This window comes from Mycteria americana, chromosome 4 (genome assembly GCF_035582795.1).
Source record: "Mycteria americana isolate JAX WOST 10 ecotype Jacksonville Zoo and Gardens chromosome 4, USCA_MyAme_1.0, whole genome shotgun sequence".
NCBI lineage: Eukaryota > Metazoa > Chordata > Aves > Ciconiiformes > Ciconiidae > Mycteria > Mycteria americana.
This window is the reverse complement of record NC_134368.1, coordinates 72,835,797-72,863,720: the sequence shown is the minus strand read 5'-3', so window position 1 is coordinate 72,863,720 and position 27,924 is coordinate 72,835,797. Positions and strand designations below refer to the sequence as shown.

General features: G+C 40.3%; 1 protein-coding gene across 1 annotated transcript; it reads right to left on the bottom strand.

Moving 5' to 3' along the window:
* PKD2 (polycystin 2, transient receptor potential cation channel) lies at positions 1-27,924 on the bottom strand. The gene is made up of 15 exons (XM_075500891.1): positions 27,498-27,924; positions 20,680-20,793; positions 17,756-17,889; positions 17,155-17,405; positions 16,188-16,412; positions 15,385-15,613; positions 13,351-13,521; positions 12,003-12,184; positions 10,800-10,920; positions 8,227-8,325; positions 7,084-7,205; positions 5,623-5,740; positions 5,205-5,368; positions 4,254-4,401; positions 1-3,230 (listed from the first exon to the last, which is right to left on the bottom strand). The coding sequence occupies exons 1-15, from the start codon at positions 27,898-27,900 to the stop codon at positions 2,997-2,999; spliced, it is 2,715 nt and encodes a 904-aa protein (XP_075357006.1). The 5' UTR covers positions 27,901-27,924; the 3' UTR covers positions 1-2,996.

The window sequence follows — 27,924 nt, the reverse complement described above, 5'->3', positions numbered from 1 at the left end:
TTATAGATTATATAAAACGTTTATTAGGAAGTAAAGTGCTCAGTTTTACAGATCAATACATTCTTGATCATTGTAGAAAACTTGCATAATTAACAGCTTCTTAATAAGACCACTGTACATTACTATGCAAAAACCTTACCTTTGTAATAAGCGACAAATGATATTATAATCTAAAAGCTGAAAAATGAACTAATAAAATGTTTGTAACATTTGTCAAGTGGTCATGCACTTACTGCAAGGCCTATTGTCAACACATGGATACCCCATGAAAACTTACTGCACTTCAAGATGAAGTTTGTTATTAAGTAACAACACATTACAGAAATATACCTCAAAAAATACAGCTATGAATGCAAACATTTTCATTTTCATAATAAACATATACGACAAATAAAAGATGAACTGCGTGATTGAATTTACATTTTGAGAGAGACATTTTTACAGGAAACCTATTTAAAACCATACTGATGGGTTTAGTTTTGCTTTCTTTCCCCCCAGGAAGGCCCTGCCTCACCAACAGATGACCACTAGATCACTTCTGCACACTCCCCAGTCCCTGCTGCCATAAACCTCAGCATGCCACAAGCTTTACAGACTGCAGACACAAACCTTAACACAAGGTATTCTTAGTAAGGTTCCAGCTGATTGCTGGACAACTCAAGTTGGGTCATTTGGCCGAAGTAATTGATTTTAAGTACATAATTATTTAAATACTATCTTAGCATTTAGGTAACCCTTGACCCTAGACAGCCAACATCAATTACATGTTACGCAAGTGTAATTAGTTAGCATGCCTCAAAGTTTAAGCTGTAAATCATGTCATATACCAACACACTACACATTTTGGATATGAATATAAAGACAAGGCTATGTGTATTTAAATTGCTTTATATTGTATTTTCTATTTTCCTTGCACACCAGCTGGCCATGTGTACAGCTGGTGGGTTTTTTGTTTTGTTTGTTTGAAGTCAGAAATGCCAGTTCAACACAGAAAAGCTTTCTTCAGGAAGGTTTCTAAGGTCCAAAAAACTTTCCATCAAGGCAAGACACTCAGTCTGAGTGTCTCTTGTTTCACACAAATGCCCTAACCACTGCACTGTGTGCTGTTTTGGAAAGTTGATGGGGTCTCTTGTGAAAGAGCATGAATTTCTTCCTAGTACAGGACAAAATAACCCACAGAAAGAAAAAATAATTCACAAGACTCACAACCTGTTTTCCCACATCATTCTGTTCTCGAGCCAAAGCTACTAAGAAATTCCAGTCTCCACATTGAACTTTGTCCTGCTCCATCTTACATTAATTAAGTTTCAGTGCGTGTGGTTTCTCGTAAACTTAAAAATAGGGAAAGGCATGAAGTCTATTTAGTTTTAGCAAGTTCTCTGATTAGAGGGAAGACATTCTGAGTCATTGTATATCCAGGCAACACAGTTGTAAGAACATATGCAAGATGTAAGCTTTGCCTAAGTAGTACTACCGCAAGAATGAGGTGCTAACCCCTGGCAACAACTGCTTTGAAATAAAAAGCACCAACATAACATATACATGCTACTTATACTTTGTTAAATAGGCATTTTTTCCTCTATATACCCAACTAATAGCTAAGATGCGTTTGATTATGTAGCTTTCCATTTTCCTTTAGCCCAACTGTAAGTCTTTAAATACAAGACAACTGCCATCTTCAGGAAAAAAGCACAATTGACAACCTCCCTCCTAAACTGGCATTCCACATATGGAAACATGTTGCTAGGCAAAACTATAAACACTATGTCTCAATGCTTTCTATAGAAAACCAACGTAATTTCAATGTTGCATCTCCTTTCAAAAACAAAGCTTCTATGACACCCAAAGCAGAGGAAATGAAATACTAAAAATCAGTGATTATACTACAAACACCTTTCCAAAGGAGTCACATGTTGCACCTCAGCAGAAAAGCATATGTAGAAATATACCCAATAATTTTACAAGCAGTTGTGTTAAACGTAAATACAGACTCCATCGTCGAGACATGATTAGACCATGATAGAGCATGAGATTGGATTTTCCCAACTGTCAGCAACCTATCTACCCCCTTCTCTGTCACACCCAAGGAAGAGTTAGTGTTTTTCAATTTTGTGTGCTTTTAAATAATGTATTTTCTGCAAAGTAACCATATTTACCTAAGAACCTGTGGAATATTTATCCCAGGAACACTTAGATCACGAAAACATAGCATTAAGAGATGGACACTTTGCAACAAAGCTGAAAATGATTACGTTAGTTGGTGTGAAGAGGCAGTTCTCAAATATTACTTTTGAAATGCTAATGAAATGCAAAAACATGTAATGTGTACAGTTTCTATTACAGAATAATGTGATTTACAGTTGTACAAACTAAGTGCACTTTCTTCTGTTTAAAGAAACATAGTATTTCTCAAAAACAGTAAAAAAATGAACATTAGTACACCAAGAATAACTCAGAAAAATAGGTAGAAACTCAAAGTAAAAAAAAAAGTCTTGTTTTATCTCTTTGAAAAGTGTCAGCTGTTATAGTGAACGAGACAATAAAATGATACCATATTCTTTTAAAAATTGCTTTTAAAAGCATTTAAAAATCCTATTTTCCAATAGAAAGCAGAAAACTCACAGCCTTTCATTTGAGTGTTTTAGCCACAGCACATTATTTTGTCTGAAGCTTGCTGCCCTCGTGAAAGTGTTCCTCATAATACTTGTATGGAACCAAAATTCTGTCCAGGTAGATTTTGTCACACCTGGTTTACATTGCGTCTCCTGCATTTTCATTTCCAAGGCTGACAGTCTCACTGTTGGTAACTTGAACGTGACACATGACTTACATAGGTCTGAAAATGCCTTATGAAGAGAATATTTACTTTTGCTCACCAGTGAAAATTGTCCTTAGTGGTCTGATCAGGATGATTACCTCATGCTGGGAAACAGCGGTAGTGTATTTGCTGGCTTAATACTGACCCAAAACATTTAGAATCACCTCCAAAGTTAGTCCTACACATGGATGTTATTCCCCCCATTTCCTCCTCCCCCATCAATACCATCCGACTGGGAGGAAGATGGCCGAGAGTTCCTCGAACGAGGCTGGCCATTCAGTCCAAGTGGCGTTCCCAACCGATGGCTCATTTGGGATGCTGTATCATCCGATTCCCATCGCTCCAACTCCTCTCGCACAAGTCGTTCCATTTGTTCCCTGTGGATTTCATTGTCACGACCCAGTCTTTCATCCTAAACAGATTAAAAGACACAAGCTGGAAGCACAGCTTCGAAACTGCAGTCTAAGCAAAACCCCATACAAACATGTGAAATTCTTATACCACTCAATTAGTTCCATAGGCTAGTGGAGAAACACAGCTAGTGCAGTAAATTGTTTTCTTTCCAGCGATGTAACGCCCAGGTTGTCACCTTCACTTATGAAAGCACAATTTGCATTACAGTTTCTAATATTTAAATCCACCTCCAGAAATGTAAAATATACTGAGGAGAGCACACCCACAAAGAAGCCCCATCTCAAGAATCAAGCAGAATTATTGGCTGGAACAACAGTAACAGCCAGCAACACCATATCTGTGACAGGGCAGCTAAAAGTCTGACCTACATAACCCATCAAGACAGTCCATCTCACCCACCCCTTAACAGCCCTGTTCTGGTTCTTCTTGCCCCATCAGGAGCCTGACAGGTTTTAGCATCCACAGAAATAACACATTTGTCCCACTGGCCACTTCCAAAGGGCCCTCAAGAAAGAGAAGGTGGGAGGGGAGGCAATAGAAGCTAGATAACCCTGGTGACAGAAGTGACCTGCTTCCACCTGCCACACACAATCCCAGAAGCAACATGGGAGGAGAAGAGCAGCAGGCTGCACGGGCCTGCTGGGCTGGATCCCCCAGACTCTAACAGACTAGTCCATAAAAAGCTTTGCATTAATCCCAACAAACACCAAGGGGTGAACGAGCCGCTTCAGCAACTCTGGAACACCACTGCTGTCCAGTTCAGGGGTTTAAATGGTGCTCTGTTGCCTCAGCGTGACACAGGCCCACTATAAGATGGGTTACTGTATCTGAAACTTGCATCACGTCCCTAACATTTCATGTTTTCCTAACATAGAACTGAAATCACTTGGCCACTGTCAAAGCACCCACCTTGTCTTTACCACCTCTCCCTCAACCCTCCCAAGCCAAGCAGTAGGAATAAGTGCTAACAGTAAGCCAGCCATGCAGGTTGTGACCAGACAGGAGAGAGTGGGTTTCTTACCTCTGTCACTCCATCTAACAGTCTTCCCAGCACATCTCTCCTTTTTAGTTTGGCTCTCTCCATCGCTTCAAGCTTCACAATAACCGCATCGATCTTGGAGACAATACTGCCAATAGAATGCTCCATGCGATCGACCCGCCTCATGAGTCTGAGGGCAACAAGCATGAGCTTCAGTGACTCTGACATTTCCAAGTCAGTATGGTTCTAGCATGTCAACGCACAGAGCAGATAAGGATGAGACAGCATTTTAATTCAAGCACACATCTGACTTTCCACAAATGAGTCCCAGGAAGGGACAAGCTACACAAGAGCAAGAGGGTAACACAGGGGTAAAACAGATAGGAAAAAAGTACGTATTCCACTCTGTTTTCCCTGCTTTTAGACATCCTCATCAAAATTTGTTGGTTCTAGTTACTCAAATTCTTCATTCAGCTAGTGTTGCTATAATTAATTAATATGGAGATCTATCATTTTAGGCAAAATACACACTCAGAAGTAACTTAATCTTATTAAAAACAACAGCTGAAGTTCTCACTGAACCTAAAACCACCTCAAGGTTTTACTACCAAAAAAATCCAGAAAAGTCTTCCAGCATTATTGTAGCATGACCATTTTCTCTGTCTTTTCAATGACTTCAGGTTTTAAGGACACGGGGGGTTTTGTTGGTTTTTTTTTGTTTGTTTGTTTTGATTTGGTTTTGGTTTTCTAACTGATTCCCATGAGCCTCTCTAAAGTAATTCCAGTTCAGATATTACTTGAAAGCTACTAAAAGGAGTGACTTAAGCACCTTAAAAACATAACATTTACTTTTATGAATAATTTGATTAATATTCAGAGTTATAGGAGAGACTACTATATAACTGAAAGAAGAAAACCCACAAGGGGAAAAAAAACCCCAAACCGAAAACCAAACACCATGCAGATTCGTCCCCCTCAGAAGGATAAACTTACACTTGGAACTCTTCATAGGAAACCCCACTAGAGCTGCTGCCCCTCCTCCTGGAGCTGTGTCCACTGTCTTCATCCTCATCCTCCTCGGAGTCATCCAAGCTCCGGGGGAAGCTGCGGCTGCTCAGAGGACGTGGCAGAGAGCTCCTATCCAGGTCCAGATCCTCCTTTGTGAAAACACAAGCCACAGAGAGAGATGATGTAAAGACTTTCACCTGTACATGGGGGATGGGGGTGTCAAGGTCAAAGACCTCCTGCCCTCCATCAGCTCCCCCTTGCCTTTTTACAGTTCTGCTCAGACGGCCAGGGATGAGAGCAAATGTGAAGGGAAACAAGTGGATTCTTCTGGGGCAGCAAACCAGCACGGGGAGAAGACTGGCAGATGGCGCTGGTGGCATATCACTCCTAATGCTGAGCTCACCCTCTCTTTCTCCAGGTCATCTCTCATCTGCTGATGTTCATGCTCTGTCAATTCCTGGTCTCCATCCTGGTCATATTTGGTAAATATTGCTTCAATCTCTGCATCTGTGTGCCCCTTCCTGAAAAGGCAATAAAACCAGTTCCCTTACTTTCCATTTTTCAGATGCTGAATGGGGGAAAATAATGGAAGAATGGTGAGGAGGACTGTAAACACGCTCAAGTGACTTGCAGCTGGGGTGTAGAAAAACACATATCATACTAATTGTTATTTAGTCTTGTGTGCTTGACAAGTAGAACATCTGTGTTTAGATAACACAGCCCTGTGATAGACTCAGAGGCACCCTACCAAACATGCTTGAGATTCCTGCCCTGCTGTGGGAAAGATCAAAGCACAGTGGTAAACTGCCTGAGTGAATCCCCGATATACAGGTAAAAACAGCAGGTTTGGCAATCTTCTAGCAAGGACCAAGGTCCGCGGTGCCTGCGTCCCTGCTTGTGTGCCTCTGCCCAGGTGCTGCTTCAGGGATCCTGCAGTTGGCGAGGTAATATATACCTTGCCATAAAGAGATATGAGAATATAGAGAGAAATAAAGAGAAAATAAATTTGCTCTTTGCATTTCATCTGTGGTTTTGTGGTTGTTCCTGCATCCTGCCTGTGCTGGCTCACACACTGAATGAACTTCAAGTATTAGAAAAACACTTCACTCCAAACAGAATTTCATCCCCAAACCAAAGACACGACTGATCCCAGTGCTGCCTATAAATTCACAACACTGATAACAAAAAGCTCAACCCTCACCTTTCGTTAGTTAATCGCACAAATCTCCCCTAGACTGCACCCTCCTGCTCCTTCACAACTATCTCTTTTATACCTCCTTGATTTGTTCCCTTTCCTGGGACTCCTGCTAGTTCACAAACTGCTGCAGTTGCTCCAATAGAAACATTACTGTTTTGTCAAAGGCCTTAGATCTCTGCTTCCTCAGACCCTTTCTCCCCCACAACACAGCAACTCAAGGAGGTTGGGCCCCAGCGTGCCAAATCCTTTCCTCTGGTGTGGGATGCCACCCTACTGCAGCAACACCAGCCATAGTGCAGACTCCAGCGGTCAGAGCTCAGCAGACCTCCTTAGTTAAGGCTTCTCTTCCACCTCAAACTGTCCATTCTTTTCCCACTCCTCTCTTCTTCTGCAGTTCCATGCCACAGTTTGAACTTTCCTTTGTGCAATGTCCGCAGACCCATATGCAGAGATTGTTTAACTGTACACATCTGTTTGTTTACATAGACCTCCCACCAGATATAGGAAAAGCACATGCTTTGTTACCCACTAACCAAAACAAAAGTATTCTGCTGTGTTGTCTTTATTCACATTAACATACTCTAAGCAAGAGAAACTCGCATCAAAGTCTTAACATCACACGTCTCTGGAGATACTATCCAAGATAAGAAGTAACAGCTTCCTTACCCTTTTAGATCTTGCCGGAGTTCATCAAAATTTAGTTTTCCCCCACCTTGTCTCAGACTTTCGGAAATGTCATCAACAGTAGTTTTCTTAAATTTAAGTTTGATCATGGCTTTGTTGTAGCCCTAAAAGAAAAAGCGAAATTTCATGTTTTACTTGTCATGAAATACTAACACTTGATTTCTAATAACTTTTTTGATTACAAAAATCAGCTAGCATACACTATCATTCAGTGTGTTCCAAAAACCCTGCAAGAATCTGTCTTTTCCTCCAATTTATCCACTTTTTATTTCAGTGTTTAAATGGGCAACATACAAATACCTTTGCACTTAGAGGTCAGGCTTTCATCATTCAGTTTGCACTGCAAGTCAGTAGGAATGGAGTATTTTGTCCCAGTAAGACACCTTTGGCAGTTACTGGCAGTTAAGCGACACTTTTAAATAATGCTGACAAAACAGGTACAACTTTCTGCGGTCATTTTGCTTATCTATCATTCTTTAGTTGTAGGAATGACTTTTAAAAAAAGTCCTCATCCCAACAAAGTACCGCTTTTCATTTTTCTCTGCTCTGTTTTAATAACCAGTTTCCAAATTTTAAACTCTGAGTTACTGGTCATGCCGAGTATGCATTTAGACATTTCTGACCACGGTACAGCACCGCATCCATGCCAGAGCACGTGCACATGTACATTTTTCCTAAACTGGGATTCAGGTCAAGCTCTTAACTTTGTATTCAACAACCTTACTGGCAGCTGCCACTGGGAGCTCCCAACACATTATCCAAGACGCCTCATCTTACTGCCTGAAACAAGGTAATTCTGAATTCTGTGACCAAACTAAATAGCAGTTTAGCTTCATCAGTTCAATATTTCTGTACATACCTAGACAGACAAATCCTGTGTCTTTTCAGTAGGCTGATCATTCAACGCAAAGTCTCAGACGACTAAAATACGTAGTGATGGAAAGTTTTCATTCGTTTAATTTACACTCACTTCAGATTCATTTATTTTAACTAACTTTTTTAACTAAGAGAGGTGTATTTTCATCAGCTGCTGCCAGCTTTACTTTTTACAGTTTATATTACATTTTATGGAGTAAGCTCAGATGTGAGGAATGAGATGTCAAACAAACAAAATGTTACTTTTACCTTTCTGATAAGGTCAGACAGTTCCATTTCTGCCTTCTGTTGTGCCATATCTGATTTGACTTCGGAGTATGTATCATTGATAATGGCCAAAAACATGTTCTGTTCATGAGAAAAATAAAAAAGTCCACTTAAAAATTTCAACAAGTGTGAGCCCTACTACTGCTATGACCTTCATGTGTAGACCTATACATGATTTTTTTTAAAAGGGCCAGGAGAAAAATGGTGGGCTGTTTAAAGAGCACTAACATCAAGAGCTTGAGATACTGAAATATGATGCACTGCAGTATAACAACTTTTAATCAAGACTACTGGTTATTAACATAACTAGAGAATTACTTTCCAGAGAGTGTTCATGCCACACACAGCAGTGGCAATAAACCATGCCTGTTTAACATTATCTGTATAAGTTTGGCCTTGCAGGTAAAAGGCCAAACTTATATAGATAACAACTGTGAATTAATCTAGACAACACAGCTGACAACAAAAATGCCTGAGGAATCAACTTAACTATTCATCCCGTAATAACCAGCACACACACAGGGTTCTTATCTAGTTACAGCTCTGCTTGGATTTCAGACTAAAGATAAAAACAAAAAAGCTTAAAATCAGACACTTGGCATGTATGCCACCAACTCTGAAAAGAGTTTGGTCGCTTGTTCAGACAAAAGAGAAAAAAAATTGGTCTCACTAACCCTTATATAACCAAGCATATAATTTACTTGAGCCATGCGGTCATTACTGAAAGGGTCCTGCTGAACATGAAGTCAACATGACTGAATTGCAAGCTGGACATTCAAGTCCAGAAAGAATGACTCAATTTACTGGCATGTTCAATGTGCCACTCTCATGAAGAAAGGCAGCATTAACCTCTATTTCCTCATGGACTTAAAAAAATGCTTTAAGAGAACAATCTTCCAATGCTGTATCTTTATGCATTCTTGCCCAACACTAGAGAAGTAAGAAGTAACTTGACTACTGTCTATTTTGCTTTCAGCTGCCCAACATTAAGAGTTGGTGCTTTCTGCCCATCTTCCCTAACTTAGTTTCCAGGTCTCAGACCGGTCTAAAGGAGCTTACAACAACATTTCACTCCAGCCAAATGACAGGATGTGCAAATATTAATAAGCACACAAATTATAGCGAGTATTTTGGATAACCTTCTGTGCCTTCACACACCAGTGTTTTTCTGCTACCCCTTAGAAAAAAATATTTCTTTCCCTTGCTGGACACTAGCCTCTGCTCCTCTGGATTTTGTGAGGTGCTTCAAAGCAAATATGAAACCCACTTCATGTGCTTCTTCGGCCAGAGTGACCCATATGTTATTTTCTGATTGACTACTGGTCTATCTTGCTGAACAAGATTCTCTGCTTCCTTACTAGTGAATAGCCAAGATGAAGTCTTCTCCCACAAATAATATCTGAATGCCATTTCTCCTCATCTCAAAGAATAATAAAAAGCCTCATTAAGTACAAGGGTCATTAAATAACTCCAAAAGTTACAATGGTACAGGACTGCTGTACTGTTTTAAGGTTAGTAAAATCCTGCTTTAATGCTTGCCACCTTATCAAATCACCAGAAGACACACAGTTTGGGGAATAAACTGAGGATTTCTTGCTCATGTAACAGCTTCCATCTGGTGATATAATCAGAAAGAGTATTACTAAATATTAATGTTAGTACAAAACTAACTGAAAACTACATCCAGGTAGAAGATACTGGGGCTCTTCGCTTATATTAACATAAAAAAAAAAGAATTTACTTGGTCTCCTAGGTTTCTAAGAGAGAGGTCTCCTCCCTCCACTTTTTGTTATATAAATTATTAGTAAGACTGTAATATAGATTCAATACTAGTATTAACAGAGAGTATATAAAAGATGAGTACTCACTCACAATATACTCACTGTTTGAATTTATGTGTCAGACAATCATGTCTACATACTGCCTCTCAGATAAGTTGAGCTTCTTATAATACTGTTTGTCAAAAACCGTACAGGTAATCTGCACTGGGAAGGTGAGAAAGACAGGGCCCAACTCTGCCCTGGAGAAGGAAAAGAGGATAGAAAGGAGGCCTTTGCAGGCAAACCTGCATATCTGAAAGCTGCTGCACTGCTGATGAACTAGACTCTTCTAGCAGACAAGTTGTGTGTTGCATGCATGAACTAGGCTGTTGTAAACACAGCCAGGCACGCATTAGAGCACTTTGTAGACTAAGAGCCTGTATGGAACACTACAGCTACTTTTCACCAAAAGATACTGGCTTGCTGTGTATGCCAACCAGGCACTACTCAGATTTTAGAAACAAAAAATTCTTTATAATAATAATAATAATAAAATTTAAAAAAACCCACAATGTGGAGCACTATATGGGCATGACAAACAAACATACAATGCAAATCTACTTTAACTGAAGAAAAAATGAAAGAGTGTAGTGACCAGCCATGTAACAGTCAGGCCCCTACATGGACTGCACACTCACCATTATCAAAAAAAACCCCAAGTAGCAGTAGGAATCAAAGAACAAAAGATGCAAAAATGGCCACCTACCCACCCCGCATAAACAAAGGCGTACATACCAAAAGAATGAAGAACATAAAGAACACAAATGTAGTGAAATAAATTGGTCCCAAAATTCGATTAGCTTCTTCAACCTCTGTGAAGTTGAAGTCTCCCAAAATGATGCGGAACTGAGTAAATCTTAAAAAACAAAACATATCCAGGAGTTGAAAAAAACCACTTTTGGAGCTGTGCAAGAATTCTCAATCTATTTTACCTTAACAGTCTGACTGATGGGCAGCAGACGTCTGCACTACTGTAATACTTTATCAGGCACTGCAATAGTCAATTCCTCAAGCCCATCTCTAGGCAAACCCAAACTCGCAGTCAGATGCCACACACACACAGAACAAAACTAGGGTGGTTATTTCTGGCTTTCGGTCACAACTGATAATGGGGGCAACAGGAAGCAGAGCAAACCAATGATTACCATTGTGAAGCTTTAAGACCCACTCCCATCCCCCTCCTATCCCTTCCACCTCTTGCATACATACAACCCCAACCCTCTCCCTCTAAAGCTGTCTGTACAGTGCCAAGGCTGCAAGAGGCTTGGCACTGTGCAGTACCATCAGCATACTACAAGTTCCTCTACTTCTCTACAAGAAACTTTTTGCAACATTGCCCCAATGTAAGGGGGCAGGAGGAAATCGATAACTGAACAACCTGGTAATTACCTCAGTGAGAATCAGGTTATGATGTACCAAATCGATAAAGGAAAAACTGATTAACAACCCTATATTAAGCCCTATCTCTATCCTGGATTCCAGCAGATACTTACAAATTTACTAGTTGGCTGTCTAAGATGGACTCTGTGAGTCAATCAACTACACATACTATCAGGAACACAGCGTTATGCATGCAACATTTCAGTAAGCAGTACAAATGTAAGCAAGCATATAATCATTCAACTGCTGAAGACAGAGTTATTGCTTTGTCTAGGAATGTGACTGTTATAAAAACCATGTAACTTCCACCAACCAAAACCTGCCATTTTTAGCTCACTGATCTAACTAGAGTATATTTTTAATCTCACAGCAAAGACAGTTTTTGAACTAAAAACATCATCAAAAAATGCATTTGCTACTGAGATACATCAACAGTGATCCTCTGCAGCTTATCTGTTTAGGTGGCTGTCACAGGATTTGTTTGGTCTCTGATGAGGCAACCAAATCCATTTAACAATGTACTGAGAAATTCTTTGCATTTTTTCTTCTCGTACTTACATGCAGTCCTGGAAAGTGCTGAAGTCATCAATTTGAGTGCCAAAGACAAGATAGGCCAACTGAGCATATGCTAAGAAAATTATAAAAAACATAATAGCAAAGCCAATGACATCTTTGACGCAGCGAGACATGGTAGTGGATAACTGACTCATTGTTCTGTTGAAGTTAACAAATTTGAAAAGCTGTTAAAAGAAAACAAAACAAAAACAAAACAGAACAACTGTAAAGACAAGGAAGATGACGATTTCTTAACAATTGCTCTCCAGGCTTTTACACATGAATGTCTTACTGAATTTGACTGGAGACAAAGTCAGTTAATTTACATTTAGAAATACATCACTTCCTAAAAACACTGAGGCCTGAAATGTGAAGAAAATTCTGTGAGAATGCCAACTTCTTGTTTGGGTGTGGGGTTTTGTTTGTTTTTTCACTCCTCTATTTGGCATCCTGGCTTCAGAACAGTGTTACCGAAATGCTCCCAAAAGCCTATTTATTTATCTATCTTTATCCTCAATGAAGATGTTAGCTATGAAGTAGTAAAATGCAAGAAAAATAAGATCTCACAGCTAACTTTGCTCTGAGCAGGTGGTTGGACTAGAGACTTCCCAAGGTCCCCTCCAACCCGCATTATTCTGTTACTTTGCAGTTTACCTTATTTCTTATAATAAGCCACTTCATTTCTTAAACCATGATGCAACTTTGTCTTATAAAAGAGTAAGAGATTAGCTAACTTGCTTGATAAACCTAAGTATCAGTTTGGAGTATTAGAGTGGAAATTTACTTATCATTGGTCTTACATTTTCCCCAGTTAGACAGTTTATTAACTAAATGTTCCTCTGCAACTTTATACATACAGAGGACAGGAAAATGAGTACGGACATGAAAAAAAAGTATTACTACAAAGGAGGCAGTAAAACACAGAAATTAAGTTTAACTAAAGTAATATATCTAGTTTTCAAATGAATTGGACTAGCTTTACCAACCCTTCTAACGACTCAGAAGTTTTGACTAGATCAAACGGGCACAGTTAAACGAGTCTAGGAAAAAGCAATACCCATTAAGAATTACTGACTTATCAATTCAGGAATAATAAAAGCATTTCTTTACGTGTCTGCTGTGACAAAGCACTATGCCTGACTACATCTTCTAGACTTAAACAAGGACTGACTAGACCTGTGGCAAATTACAACCTTGCTTTTAATCTGCAAGAAGTTACCCCTGTGCTCTGACTTTCTCACATGACCAATTTTAGGAGAAACACGACTAAACCTCAAATAGTGTATCACGCAAAACTCGGAATACTGCTTACATTCTAATGTTAGAATAAGGATGTGCGTCTTGGAGTTACCTTAATCCAGACAAAAAACACAGTGACTGCAGCAATGTTGTTGAATTGCATTTGCCAATATGCCAAAGGTTCAAAATTGGGGAACGAGTTCTGATCTTCCAGCAGCTTCTTCAGGAGCATATCAACAGTTGATGTCCTATAAATGCTAATTCCTATAGCTACAACAGAAAGCTGAGTACAAAAGAAACATACAAACATAGAAAGGTGATTAGGGTTTTAAAACAATGTTTTAGCCACATACATCAGATAAAGTTAAGACATGAGGAACATCACGTTATTTATAGCTCTACCATAATGCGAGCTTTAAGCAAAAGCAAATATATTGTTTTCAAGCTGTCCTGACTACAAAGCTAAAGTTTCAAACAGGAAAGTAACAGCTAGGGATTGCACAGAGCCTAGGGAAAAGAAAAAAAAAAAGAAAAAAAAAAAATCACTGATACAAGCTTCTCGCAGTCCTTCAGGGTCAACCCCACTGGTCACTGATCACATTAGTGCTTAGGGCCAGGCAGTTGCGGGGGCTGGAGGGGGCCAGGTTTCACCACCTTTCCCTCAGGAATAATTTAACAGCCCAGTGGCTGCTGTTTGAGATAGGATCCAAACTAGAGTTTCTGGACATATCAGGAAATGCATTTCACAACAAAACCATTATAGTCCTAGACTACAGACAAATAGCCTGGGGGTAAGAAGATTTAGAAATCTTCTCCTTGCCACAGTTGAAGAACAAGATGACGGTGAAGCCTAGCAGGCTCAGAAAAATGAATCTGTCACAGAGAAGGAAATATAAGGAAAGAAAGATGACAACTCAAAAAGACAAAAGGTGAAAAAGAGTAAAGAGCAGAAAGGCAGCAGTAGCCAAAAGTACTAGAGTTTCTCCAGAGTACAGACTGATCAGTATTGCCCAGAACAAGCAACAGCAGAGAAGCTGTAGTTTTACCATACAGGTAAGGTTCTTGCTTTGACCTCTGCAAGTGTGCTTTTTATTAGTGTAAGCGAACACTTCACCATGTATACAGAGTCATAAAGTACATAATCCTAAATTTAAACAATGTCCCTCAGACAAGGTATAAACATAGAATTTGACCCTGAGTGAACTGAATTTTACACTCACACTTGAATACACTTCACTGACTGTAACAGCAAAGCATCTTATCCCCCCACTGCCCCCGCTGTTAAGTATAACAAACAGCACACAGTTCATGTGAACATCCTCCTAAATGGTCCTTCATTTACAAAGCACTGTGATGCAAGTCTGATTCCTCTAGATTACAGATACTAACTTCAAGACTTAAACTTTTGATTCGTCCAAGCCTGAAGATACAAAACAAGCATGGGACTGAAATTGTTTCAGCACTGCTGGCTTTGTATACTTTTGGTAAACACAGCTTAAGTCCAGAGAGAATATTATGTAGCTTTAAATTCAAAGCTCAGATTTTCTGCTACACCAAGATTCCTCATGTGCAACACTGCCTACTTAACCAAGAAAGCAGCCCTGACAGCTGCTAGCACTCTACAATTTTGAGACACTTCTTCAAACTTGGTATTAGCTGGTGAGTATTTTAATACCACATTAAATGTCTTCGTGGTTCTTTGCAAATATATTTAAATCTCAGTCCCATTCCTCCAAATGCAAATTATGACTTTAAAGCAAATAATTTTCTCACTTGAAAGCCACTGCAATAGCCTGTATCAGATACGCAGAAGAGAAATGAGGGCGAGTTTGTTACCTCCCATAATGGCTGTGCCTTTATAGACAAAAACTGTGAAAAAGCATGCCGGACAAATACTCTAAACTTTTCACCAGTATGCGAAGGTTGAAACCACCGAAGACAGAACAAGCAAGTTTGCAAAAACACACCAACATTACAACATAGACTAAAATTGTCTTATTCAGACTGAATAGCCCGATAGTCTGTAAGTATCCTTCCTAATGATCGCCCTATCCCTTAAACCCACTATAGGAATACTGAGTCATTAACGTCTCCCACAAAGTGCATTTCAGAAAGCAATTTTAGCCTTATTATAAAGATTACTTACTACAATGATAAGGATATCAAGGCAATTCCAGAGACTTCTGAAGTAGTGCAGTCTATGAATGTGAATTTCTAAGATCTCTTCCACCATATAATAAAGAACAAAAAGACAAAACGCCATTTCACAGGCTGCCAGGAAAAAATCAAAAGTGGAGATGTAGTGAATCAGCCTCACTGGCTGAAACTGCCAAGACGTAATAAGGCCTCCAGTTGCTGGAAACTCCACTAACAACCTGCATTTGAAAAAAGGCAAGGAAAAAAAAATTTCATTTACACAGTGTTGATGAAAAGCACTACTAAAAGATACATGGTTTTATTTACATAATTATTTAAATAATGGAAAAGGCAAAAGCCCACATATGGTTCAGAGAAGACACTACACACAACAGAAGGTGTAAACCTGACTGCACTCAATTTTGACTAAAGCCCAAAGGATTTCAGGAACAGTGAGAAAACATAGACGGAAAGACCTGTCTTCATCTGCATCTGTTTCATGCTGTCTAAAGTAAAGACTGATGTTGTATATCCATGTATTTACTTTAATAAGCCAACTCACTAGAGAAGTCACCTGCAAGCTGCACCCAAGCCGCTGGGGCATCAGGGAAGTCAGAACTGCCTCCAGATGGTGAGTGCAGCCAGCATGTGGAGTTCCCCTTCTTTGACAGGGAGGCATGCCACTTCAGTTGTCTGTCTCCTTTATACAAAACGTATGCTTACCCATGTCCTCAAAACAAAGCAATCACAAGAAAACCCCAAGTCTACAACCTACACTGTGCAATTTGAACACTGTCATGGTTCTATTCATACCTGACAACACAGAATAGGTTGATGTTTGCATTGTATACGGAGAAATCAATGAAAGCTGCTCTGGTCCCTCTGTCCAGCCACAGGTTCTTCTTAAGGCTAGCAATCTGCACAGCTGTCACTTCTCTGGTCCTTGAGAGGTCTTGGTAATAACCAGCCCCACTGTATGTGGCAATCAAGCCCCAGTGGCTGCTCCCATTCAAATCCTTCTCATTGGTGTATGTCCAACTAGTTCAGAAGTAAGTGAAACAGAGCACATTAGTCTTTCCACTTTCAACTTACAATTAACAAAACAGACACCAACAAAAGCTAACCAAAAAACCACATCAGTTACTTAAAGGCTGCTTTCATTGAAAACGTACTTGTAGAAAGTTTTGATGCTTGTACCCTGGAGAAAGAGCTTACAAAGTTCCTTTGACTAACACAACAAAATTAAGATAGAAAGATGGGTCACAAGTATACTAATTGTGAAAAGAGAACAGATCAATCCTCTTGCACAGAATTTCTATCCTCAGGGAAAGAAAGAAAATTGGCATTTACATAGTTACGTTCCACCTCCAAAACCTTTTACACTTCAACTCACACATCGTCCTCCAAGAGAGGCAGTGCTAGTCCCATTTTTAGCCAGGGAAGACAACTCAGTGAAACCCACTGCAGTAATACAATATGGAGTTACAGAACAGGTGCTCATGAGTTGCAGTGCTGCACTCAGACCACAGTGTGTCTCCCACACGTAACAGCTACCAACAACATAATGACAGCACCTAAACTCCAGTGGATCAAAAGCACAGTCCTTCCCAAGTTCAGTAAGGTTTCTCCACGAGCAGAACTGGCAGCTGCTCTGGATTTACAGACAGAACATACAGCAAATGCAGAGTTGCCTCTGCCAAGTGACTTATTGTGTTAATCAGCATAACCCAGGTCAGAAAAAAAAAAAAAAGAAATGTGTGTCTACAGGAATACTACATACGCTGTTCCATTTCGAAGTCCAAAAGGAGCAGTATCTTCATTAGCTACAGAATAGACATCATAGCAGTCTTTGATTTCATCCTTTAAATCTTCAGGTATTGAGCATGAACCATTTCTCACTTTCAGCTGCCGAATGCGAGGCACCCCTAGGAGCAAGTTCTCATAATAAATGAAGCTTTTGTTTTCTGCCATGGTTTTGTTGTTGTACCACATTTCCCAGTAAAGACCATCCAGCAAAGGGCCTTCTGTGAACTGGGGAGGAAGACAGAATTTTAGTTTGCATGTTGCCAGCACTGTTTTTATGGATCTTCATTCCATGGATGTGTTAGAATTGCAGTTGATAATTTTTCAGGCCTTACTGTTACCTGTCCTCCAAAGACATTCTGCAACCTTGCCCTACCCTGCCCCACTAGCATTACCTAGGTTCTAAACTTTCACATATTAAAGGCCTACTTTGTTCCATAGGTTCGACATTGTGCACAGAGATCTTCATGCACAACCCCCACTGCATTAGAAAAAAGATCCTGCAGGTTAAATTTACAGGCCATGACAGGACAAGCAAGTCACAGCAACAGAGAGATAAAAAATTGTTTTTAGATTACCTTCCAGAAGTCGTCCATTGTAGACAAAGTTTTGAAATCAGTTTTCTCCATTTTTGATACAGGTGTTTCCAGGAAGAGCTGCGACATAACCCTTGTGTAATAGTACATACTGGAACTCACTGTCCCATAAGTCACTGCAAAAGATTAGGTAAGGAGTGAGAGGTAAAGGGGTGGGGGAAAGAGAAGAGAAAAAAAGAAGGAAAAAAAAAGAAAGAAAAAAAAAAAAAGAGTACTTTGCTTGGTTTGTTTTGAATACATCAGGTTGTATTTGTATAGATTTTGCACTGAAAAGTTTAAGCTTCAGAACAAAACAAAATCCACACCAAGCAGCATTTGTCTGTCAACCATGATTAAAATATGAAAAGCGGTGAAGAATAGACTGATCAATGTTTAAAATACTCAGTTCTCCTTCCCACACCTCATTCTATTATTAACACTTCTACAAAAGCTAACTTCAGAAAAACAAAGGCACAATTCAGCAGCCTGAAGAGAGGAAGCTAGTGCTTTTTTAGGTGACTTGTGCTATCCAAGGCATCCATAGACAGCTGGCACAGATGGCACAAGACCTCAGGAGAACTATGCCCTGCTTGAGCAGAAAATTATGGTCAACCAGGATACGGCAGGACACTGCGAATATTAGCTGCCTATGGTTAGACAACGGAACTCCACTCTAGATGTGCAGTGCTTCTAAGAGAATCTCCCTACAGAAAATAAATTACTGTGTGTTACTACTTTTCCTTGCGCCAGGCCAAGCATTTGGCTGAGGACCACAGAGCATAAATTATAAAATGACGTACAAAGCCAAGATGGCTTGAGAGAACAGTCTCTGGCACTGATACTGTTACTGCCTACAAATACTTAAAACCATTTTATGGCTAAAACTCAGAGAAGCCTGAAAGATTAAGTCTACACTGAACAACCTTCATCAGCTTTGACAATTTCATAAAAATATTTTATCACAAGGAAGAAAATGTATTTTCTTTAGCAACTGGAGAACAAGAACTATTCTTAATAGACTTCTGCTGTGGTGCATGGAATATATCACATGACTGTACAATACCTGGATTCTCTCTAAATACATACTCTCAAACATACAAGAGTACAAGAAATGCCCATAGCATTTAGCCTGCACTGGAAAGCTCTCTCCTAGAGCATGCCAAGCCACAGACCAGTCTGTCCCATAGTTACTGCTTACATGTAAAATTAAAAAGGATAGTACTTAAAAAAATACTAATGAGTTAGCAATATCTATAGATATTTAACAGGCTATACTTTTCCTTTATTCTGTTACCAAAAATCTTTTTCTATAGCAAAACAAATTGTGAACAGCATGCAGTCAAGCTTTTCCCACTTAAACCAATTTCACTTTATTTTAATTCAGGTCCCTCACTGCTACACCTCTCCTGGTGGTACTGCATACCAGCCACAAGCAGTCTTACACTACTTTATCCATAAACCTGCACTAAGCATTCTTAAAGGGCTCAGGAAGCAAAAAACCATTATATTCAGTATATAATCATGCTTGCAGTACAACACCAAAACAGTTGTGTCAACAGTATAAAGTTTGGGGTATTTTAGTAATTCTACTCCAGACAAGCAAGGCAGACTTGCTCTCAGAGCCAGTCTATCAATGTAGTTTTGCACTGGTAGAATAATAAAAATAAAATAAAAATAAGAAAAAATAAAAACATCACTTTGTCCTATTACAACTGATCATAAACGACAACTTAAGTGTCACTGACATTTCAGGCATTTAGAACAGAACTGCCCACACTAAAAATTGGAGGCTTGAGACATGTCAGCTTTCCAAAGATATTGCAAATATATGAACATGCCTGGTTTTGACTATTTACTTAAAAAACCTTAGAAATCTTGAAATAGAATTGTATAAGGGCTTCAAGTCCCCAAGGCCAGAAAAGACGACCACTCTCAGAACTGTTACGTTATACTGGCCACAACTGTTCATGGTGCTGTGTGAGGCCTGTGATAAATATCCTGTACTATTTGTGCTCCAGCATCACTAAGGATCTTCACCCTGAGAAAATGACAGTAAACTCAGTTCAGGCTGCTTTCTTAAACTCTGTTTGGGTCCAGGAATATTGTTGTGTATGAGGCTGGAGATCCATCAAGCTCCTCACTTGTGTACTAAGTCTGTATTTAGTAGAATCTGCTAATATTATCTTCAGTGTTGATTCTAGAGCACCTACCTCAAAGCAGTCACCTACTTAAAAGCCAAAAAAAAAAAAAAAAAATTTAAAGAGTAGGTTGAATGTTACTCTGTTCTGTGTTCTATAGTATTACGATACTTCATATGATATCATAGACAACAAAACAAATCACACACTTAAATCATGGAAATCTCCAGCTGTGATCCAGCTTGAATATATATAGGTTGCAGATGCATTTAAAACATCCAGCATCATGCAAACACAGATCATCAGATATTTCTAAGTAGCTAGCATTATCTCTGCCTTTCCAGCTACTATCAAGAACTATTCTTAGAATGATCTGTACATAAGCTTGGTGATAAATCTGAAACTTGGTGATTTAATTTTTTGTCCTAGATGACTAACTCCTACTCTTCACATTTAACAGTTCTGTTCAGTGATTTCAAAATACATAGCAGAAGCGTTACACTGCAACGTGGTACTACATTTAAAAAATGCTCAATAAAGACAAAGAATAAGTATACCATCATCCTGCTTAAAGGTTCAAAACTTGTTCAGGCACAGAAAGTTGCAGTAGTTTCAATCTTAACCAACAATCCAAGTGCAGAAACAAGAGAAAGATTTAATTCCAAATATTTACCTACACACCTGCCCATTAATTCTTCCCCCACATCACTGAAACAACCTTCATTCTGGAATCCTATGTAGCAAGCAGATAGTACAGAACTGGATGCCTCAATGCTGAACGGTACTTACGGACACACAAGACCACAAGGAAAATCATGTATGTAACCAACTCCCGTAAAACACTTTTCAGATATCGCTCTCTGCTGGTGTTGCTTTCTTCCATGAGTCTTGTCCCCCACAGACCTTAAAAGGAAAACATATATAACGATATACACAGATGTCTGATACCAGATACACAAGTGACATATTAAGTTAAGTGGTTTTGAAAGCTTAACCTATGTCATGTCTGCTGCAGGTTCTTCTCTGGATTTTAAACCAATCTAAATTCAAGCAAGAACAACTTCTTTGGGTTGCCCTTCCATATGCTGAACGGCCCGAGGCAGTATTAGCTATTCATGAGATACCATAACAATTTAGTAACAGCTCAGCAGAACTCTAACAGAACCTGCTGAAAATTTGCCAGAAGCTCTGTCACTTAAAACCACATGGTATGAAAACAGATACAAGTATACAAAGACACACACAGATAGCCATCCTTCAAGAAATGCAGTGCAGTGTTTTGTTTTGTTTTGTTTTTTTAAATATGAAAAGCATTGTTAGATGAACGAAAATGCATGTTCACTATCGAATCTTTATAAGTAGTCTTAACTAACTTTCTACCTGAAAGGAGGATACGTCAGTTAAACATATTTTTAAAGAAAACAAATCGTAACCTTCCTCTCACAAATAGGCAAGGCATGTCCAACAGAGACACAGCAGGGATCTTGGTGAGTATTTCTACATGACTTCTTTCCCTGCACAACAGTTATCATTGAAACATTAGTAGCGGCCTAAATGAGCAACTGCTGTCTAGCTGTCAAACTGGGCAACTGCATTAGCTGAACTATTTCCACCTGTTACTAGCTTCATATTATACCTGACATTCTCAAGACGGTGTAAGAGAACTTATTGAACTTTGGTGATCCCTTCCAAAAGGGTAACAGAAAAGGAAAAGGATCTTTTAAATGGAGTCACTAAAAGAAACAACCATCTGAGAACAGAAAGCAGTTAGTAACCATCATATTTATTCCCTGTGCCTAATACAAAACAGAAAAAATGCTGGGAACAGCTGCTGATGCTCAGACCAGAACTGCTACCTTCAAGGAACTTCTCTTCATTTAAGCCTAAATAAAGCAAGGCGATTTGACCTTAGTTTATAGCGGGAGAGAAAGCGTATAAAAATAAAAATTCACTCTTACAGAAGTGCATCAAACTTCCACCCTTTTCAGGTATTTTAAACGGCCAACCTTTTAAAACATCCTTTACGTTCCCAGTAGACGGAAATGAGGTAACCTCAAACTCCCTAGGAAAAAATCTTGGATCCATCAAACATACCACAGTAATTTGAAGTCAAATGGAACAGCAACAAGGGACAGCCAAAACACGTGACAATGAAGCGCGAGTTCAGTTGCTTTGCAACCACTGCTGTAAGACTAAGACAGACAAAGGGCTAATCTGCCTGCTGCAAGAACTTCATTTGCTAACAAAGAGATGGGAATAAGGAAGCTCTTCCCTCTACCTGCAAATACAAGGTTTATTCAGAAAAAAAATGTGTTAGATGTTTTTAGAAGCCTTTCAGCTACCACATTTTTAAGTTGTGACCTAACCACAAAGTCAACCAGGAAACTTCTCTTGCATAGGCACAGCAAACACTAATAGTCTTAGCATTAACCTCTGTTCACACTCCTTAATTAGTAACTTAGAAACTTCACTAGTGTCAGCCCCCAAAACAAGAGAGCTTTTTCAAAGCTGTTCTTTAATGGTAAGTCTGAAAATTTACAGATAAAGACTGCAGCTTTACTACACAGAATGCCAAATCCTCACCATTAGGTCATTCTTGAAGACAGAAAGACAAAAACAAGAACATTTACAGAGTCACTAATAATAAAGAACTCAACAAATTCAGCCTCTAACACAGCACTACGTTGCACTAGCAACCCTCATAATAAAGGCAGGAAAACATTACAGAAGAGAGGAAGAAAAGGCTGGAACAGTCAGTGAGCTAAGCTGGCAAGAGAGCCGAGTCCCGGCTGTCAGCACATTACTCACCAATAAGAAATGTGGTGAGCAGAAAGCTTGCAAGCTCAAATTCTGTCATATTAGAATACTGTCGGGAGTCAGCAAGGAACAGAAAGTTACATGTGAAGGAAAAAAAAAAAACAAACCATACCAAAAAACAAACAGCACCAGAGATCATAAATGAACCCTGGATTTGCCCATCAGCTAGCCTGAAGCTTTCATTAGTGCCACTTTTTTAGAAGATATGTACATCATTCCCCTTTTTGCCTTATTAGAATATTGGTTTAAACACATCAAGAATAGTTGCGGTAAGTAGTGCTGGATTTAAGTTGACACCTAGTGCAAGCACCAAAAATGTTTTGTTTCTAACCTTGATTTATCATTTGCAGTCCGTTCCTTATATAACTTTGCTATTCATCAACTTTTTGACAGAATCTACGTACTCTGTATCAAACAAATCTGCAACTAACAATTATCTCATGTTCTGTAGCCCAAACAGCTTACCCAAAGAGCATACAAACTCAGAATAGTTGTCAGAAAATAATGATCAAATGCAAATAAAAAATAGATGAAGTTTCATCCTACAATAAAAAGTCTAGCTTGTTCGGTAATGCAGGAAATTAAAATCTTTCTGTTTACACATATATAAAATATACATGTATACACACACACATAATATAGATAATGTATGTGTACTTATATATACACATACACCTACATAATCATAAAGCCAAGTTTATAAGGTACAGAATGCATATAAAGTAATTCAGATTTATGTAAAAGTTCTGAAAGAGCTCAAGCCAAGATATATATCACTAACTAATCTGTCTATGCAGAAACTCAGATGCTAGGGAAAGAATGGGGCTGGGGGAAGGAGAGGAAAGTGACCCTCAGACAAAGATGCTTTGTCCCAAAACAGCAACAAAACACAGTCTCACAATCCTTAGTTTACATTCCTTAGTAAGGCACAATCGGAGCCTGCGCTAGTTCAACTCAGTAAAAATGTCATGATGCATTCTTCGTAGCAATTAATGAGTGACTGGAAACGATATTTGATACTTCCATTTAACAATAACTAAGAAAATCTTTCAAGAAATACCCCACATACACTCCTTAGCATTGACGCACATGAGGACACAGTAGCACTGGGTGACCAAGCACAGCTCTGAGGGGCACATTACCTTTCCAGCCTGGCTCTGGAAATGGACTTTGCTCTTACCCATCAAAACTTTTGATGACTTCCTCCTTAACAGATTTGAATAGTCACCCCCTCCTCTCCCCTCAGCATCTGGAATGTTTGCCGAAGAGATCTGCAAAACTAGAAGGACTAAAGCTACTTCACAGAGACTCCTGTTAGAACCTGAAAAGAATCCACAAAGAGAAGAAGCTAAAATACAGATAGTCTGAAGTAATTGACTTTCTATTCACTTAGTAACTCCTGTTACAGTCTCCCTGATAGTTGCAATTACCAAAAGCCCGTTACCTTAAATCCTCTCTGCATTTTTATTTCACAACTGACAGCAAGAAAAGTGTAAGATGTCATTCAATATCCCTCAGTTGATGAGTGGCAACTTGTTTAGCCATAGTAACACTATCACTTTTGATATCCAAAGGATTAATCCCTCTTGTTGAATTCTGTCTAGTGAAATGGAATTTAATTAAATAAATCTATGCTAACTTTCCTGTAGTCGTCTTGAAATAAAACTAAGTATGCCATTTTCCAGTCTTCAAAGATCCTCACAGTTATCCATGAAACGTCAAAAGAACTACTGAGTACTCTTTCCAGTATTAAAACCTCAGATATCCTTCAAGTGCCCTATTTTAATTTCAGGCTTGAAATCAGCCCTTTTGCTGTGTACCCTGCAGTGATCACATTCTTCAGAGAAGGTTAGTTACCTATGCAGCAGGCAAGTACAGCACCCTGCAGCACCTCCACAGCACAAAAAGTCACACCTAGCCATTTACTGTGCCTATGATTTAATGGCAACCTTCTCATGAGCGAGCCAGAAAAGGATCTGTCTACTACAGTAACTTTAGCTACACTTGCCTATAAACACAAAAAGTACGCAGGTCAGAAATCAACAGAAACTGTGGATAGTAACCACAGGGATAAATCCACGCTGAACATTCCTAGAACATGAAACCAAGTATTTTCATTTTACAGCTAAAAATAGAATACTACCAGTGTTCAGTGACTGTCTCAAACAGCAAGAGGCAGCTTGGTCCATGGCCATTATTGAAAATATTTCTTTTTGTATTCTTGCACTGCAGGAACGTGTAACTTTGCATCATTCTCCACACAGCGCACACTTAATTAATAGGCTCACACCCAGTAGTGTAAAGAGAACCACACCAGTCGAAAGGATGCATATTGTTACCACGTCAAAGGTGGTCCCCATCTTTCAGCCTGAAAGCAGAAATTAAAAGTTTAAGCTACAGACACGCATCACCTCCCAGACTGGTTATTCTAGCCCAAGATACACTGCTTTCAGGCAGCAGGACAGGCAAGGGCTCAGTCTATCAGAGCAGGGCCAGAACATCTTCTCTGGCAACATCTGCCTGATGCCGATGCCACTGAAGGCTCAGCTACACTCATTCTGCCCAGCACAGCATGCAGCTTCACCAAAAGCCAATTCCTCTTGGTTCTGCTGCTTGTTCAGCTGAACAAGGTGAAAATACATATATAGGGTTAAAAAAAAAAAAAAAAAACCTGCTAGAAAAAAGCATACTAAAAATAAGCTTTCTTCCACCTAAAACCAACCGTAAGCTGTAGATGCAGATGAACTATAGATGATTCAACAAAGCATTTTACCAAGCCTTCGTTAGAATGGTATCTCACGGTGGGGGGGGTGGGGAAGTCTTGTCTGACAGACTTTCTTTCCATCTGCGAATACTCTGACATTACCCAAATCCCATATTATTAAGCTCCGCCTTCAGGTTCACAATGGCTCAGAAACAAGCACCAAAATAAGTCCTAGTGCGAATAATCTGTTTTGACTATTACTGCAGAAACCATGACAGATATGCAACAGCAGCAACTCATGCCGGGTCATCACAAAGTCACTCTCACACTCACCTCACGTTCAAACACTACTATTTTTCACCACAGTTAAAAGCACATACAGGAGGTTCCTTCTCGGCAACAACTAGTACAAAGGGAGCATCTGAACATCTACTTAGATATTACTTTTTTATAAAAGGACTTCACTTTCTCCACATGAAGCAGCTCCCTTCCTAGACATTTACACATTTCAGGGACAGACTAAACTAAACACACCATTGAAGACTCCAAACAGAGCAGTCCCAGTTCATGCGTAACACATAATTATCATTGATATTTTTTCCTGGCCATTCTGGTCTCTTCTTATGAAGTGACTTAGTTCATTGAACACTCTCCCAATGAAATCTGCTGAAAAGAAAACATGGTCTGTTCCGTAACCTGTGCAAGTCTTGCAGAGACTTGCATCCAAGTAAAACACTGCAATGATCAAGAGGGGTTTATTTTGGTGCAAGACACCTGAAGTCAGAGAAATCATTATAGCAAATGATTTCTGAATGCACATGAAAATCAAAGTGAAGACATACAGGACATAGAATAGCCTAATTTACAAGTCCCTGCTTAAAATAGAGTTTGTTTTGACACCTCTGCTGATGCTGTGCCAGCCAGTAACAGTACTATCTATCACTTCAGAAAGTTCACATTCTAGAATGATAGAATCATTTAGGTTGGAGAAGACCCTTAAGATCGAGTCCAACTGCACACCTAACACTGCCAAGTCCACCACTAGGTTTCTTCTTCTAAAAGAATATTTTGTAATATTGTCTAAATATAGAAATATTTCTAATATTTTCTAAATATGCTTTACTTTTCCTGCAGCTTTATAACGATAAAAATTTTGTCTGACACTTCCACAAATCCTACGTTTAAAATCTTCATGATTTGATGCTGACGTTTTAAGCTTCTCTGAAAAGGAAGGGGGGTTTCTCACATGTGTTCCCACAACCTTGAATCCAAAGAACTCCCCATCCACCATTTTCTCTGCTGTGCCAAAACAACCCTGTACAGGGCCAGCTCAGCACAGAGTTAATGCAGTAAGCTTAGAACAACACTCCAAACGCTCACTTGATGTGCTCCTGCTTATGCTTCAAACTATGTCCCTGATCACCAGCTGTGTGTCAACAGGCAGCTCTCAACAATCGAGGGCAGCTCCAAGGCACTGCACAATACTGCAGAAAAGCAAAAATGAATAAAACACCCTCTCAACAACCCCACTGTAAGCACGAATGCCATCCTAACCACCTCTTTTATAGGACAGAGGATGCTGAAAAAGAGAGAAAGACAAGTATTCTGGTCCAGCTCTCCAAAGACCTGGTGTTGGTCAGAAAAGCCACATGTATCCAAAAACTATTCAGGAGAGTCTCTTACATTGAAAGCAGCCAGGACTAAGACCTGGAGGGCAGAGAGCTCTATGCTCCAGAGGAAAGGAAGGAGAGAGGTGTGCGCGCATTTTGTGTGTGCTGGGGGGCATAACCAGGACAGAGATCAGAATATGGACGTGCACGAAGAGATAGGGACACAGACAGGGGCAAGCACGGATGGACAGAAGGGAGACAGGAAAAGAAGACGGGTAGAGGAAAAAGAGGACAGGTAGCAAAGGGGTGGGTGCAAGAAAAGGCAAAAGGGACTACAAACAACTCATGAACGTTGCTCCCGACGACAGCCTGCAGGAAAAGGCAGCCGAGCTGTAGGAGCCGAAAGAGACTCGGAGCCCAGCTCCAGCAGGAAGGGCCAGGGCAGGGGGTGGAGGGAGGGGGGCAGAGGCTCTCACCTCGCAGTCGCCGCGCCAGGCGCTTGGCCCAGGCCGCTCGGCGGGGTGCGGCACCGTCCGGCGGCACCTGGTGCCGGCTCGGCACCTCCGCCCCGCCGCGCCCCGCCGGGAGCCGCCGCTGCCGCCGCCCGCCGCCGCCCTGACCCGCCGCGCCGCTGCCCAACGACGACGAAGCGCCGGCCGCGGGGCTGCCCCACTCCACGTCCATCTCCAGCACCGGCCCTGCCGCCGCCGCCCCCTCCTCCTCCTCGGGCTCGAAGCCCGGGTTGTCCCGGCTCCAGGCCTGCCGTGAGCAGGCGGAGAGCGGCGGCGACGGCGGGCAAGAGCCGGCCCGCACCGCCTCGCCCAGCCGCTCCAGCTCCAGCTGCTCCCGCCCGCGCCGGCAGCCCCCGCGGCCCGCCATCAGCCCGCCGCCGCCGCCCGGGGC

Bases quoted from the DNA above. Each gene is read 5' to 3' on its own strand.
- PKD2 (XM_075500891.1), bottom strand. From the start codon at position 27,900: ATGGCGGGCCGCGGGGGCTGCCGGCGCGGGCGGGAGCAGCTGGAGCTG. The intron at 17,406-17,755 runs GTAATCTAAAAA...CTTCCTCCCCAG, and splicing joins CAATGGACGACTTCTGGAAG to TTCACAGAAGGCCCTTTGCT. The intron at 5,369-5,622 runs GTGAGCTCAGCA...GTTTTCACAAAG, and splicing joins ATGACCTGGAGAAAGAGAGG to GAGGATCTGGACCTGGATAG.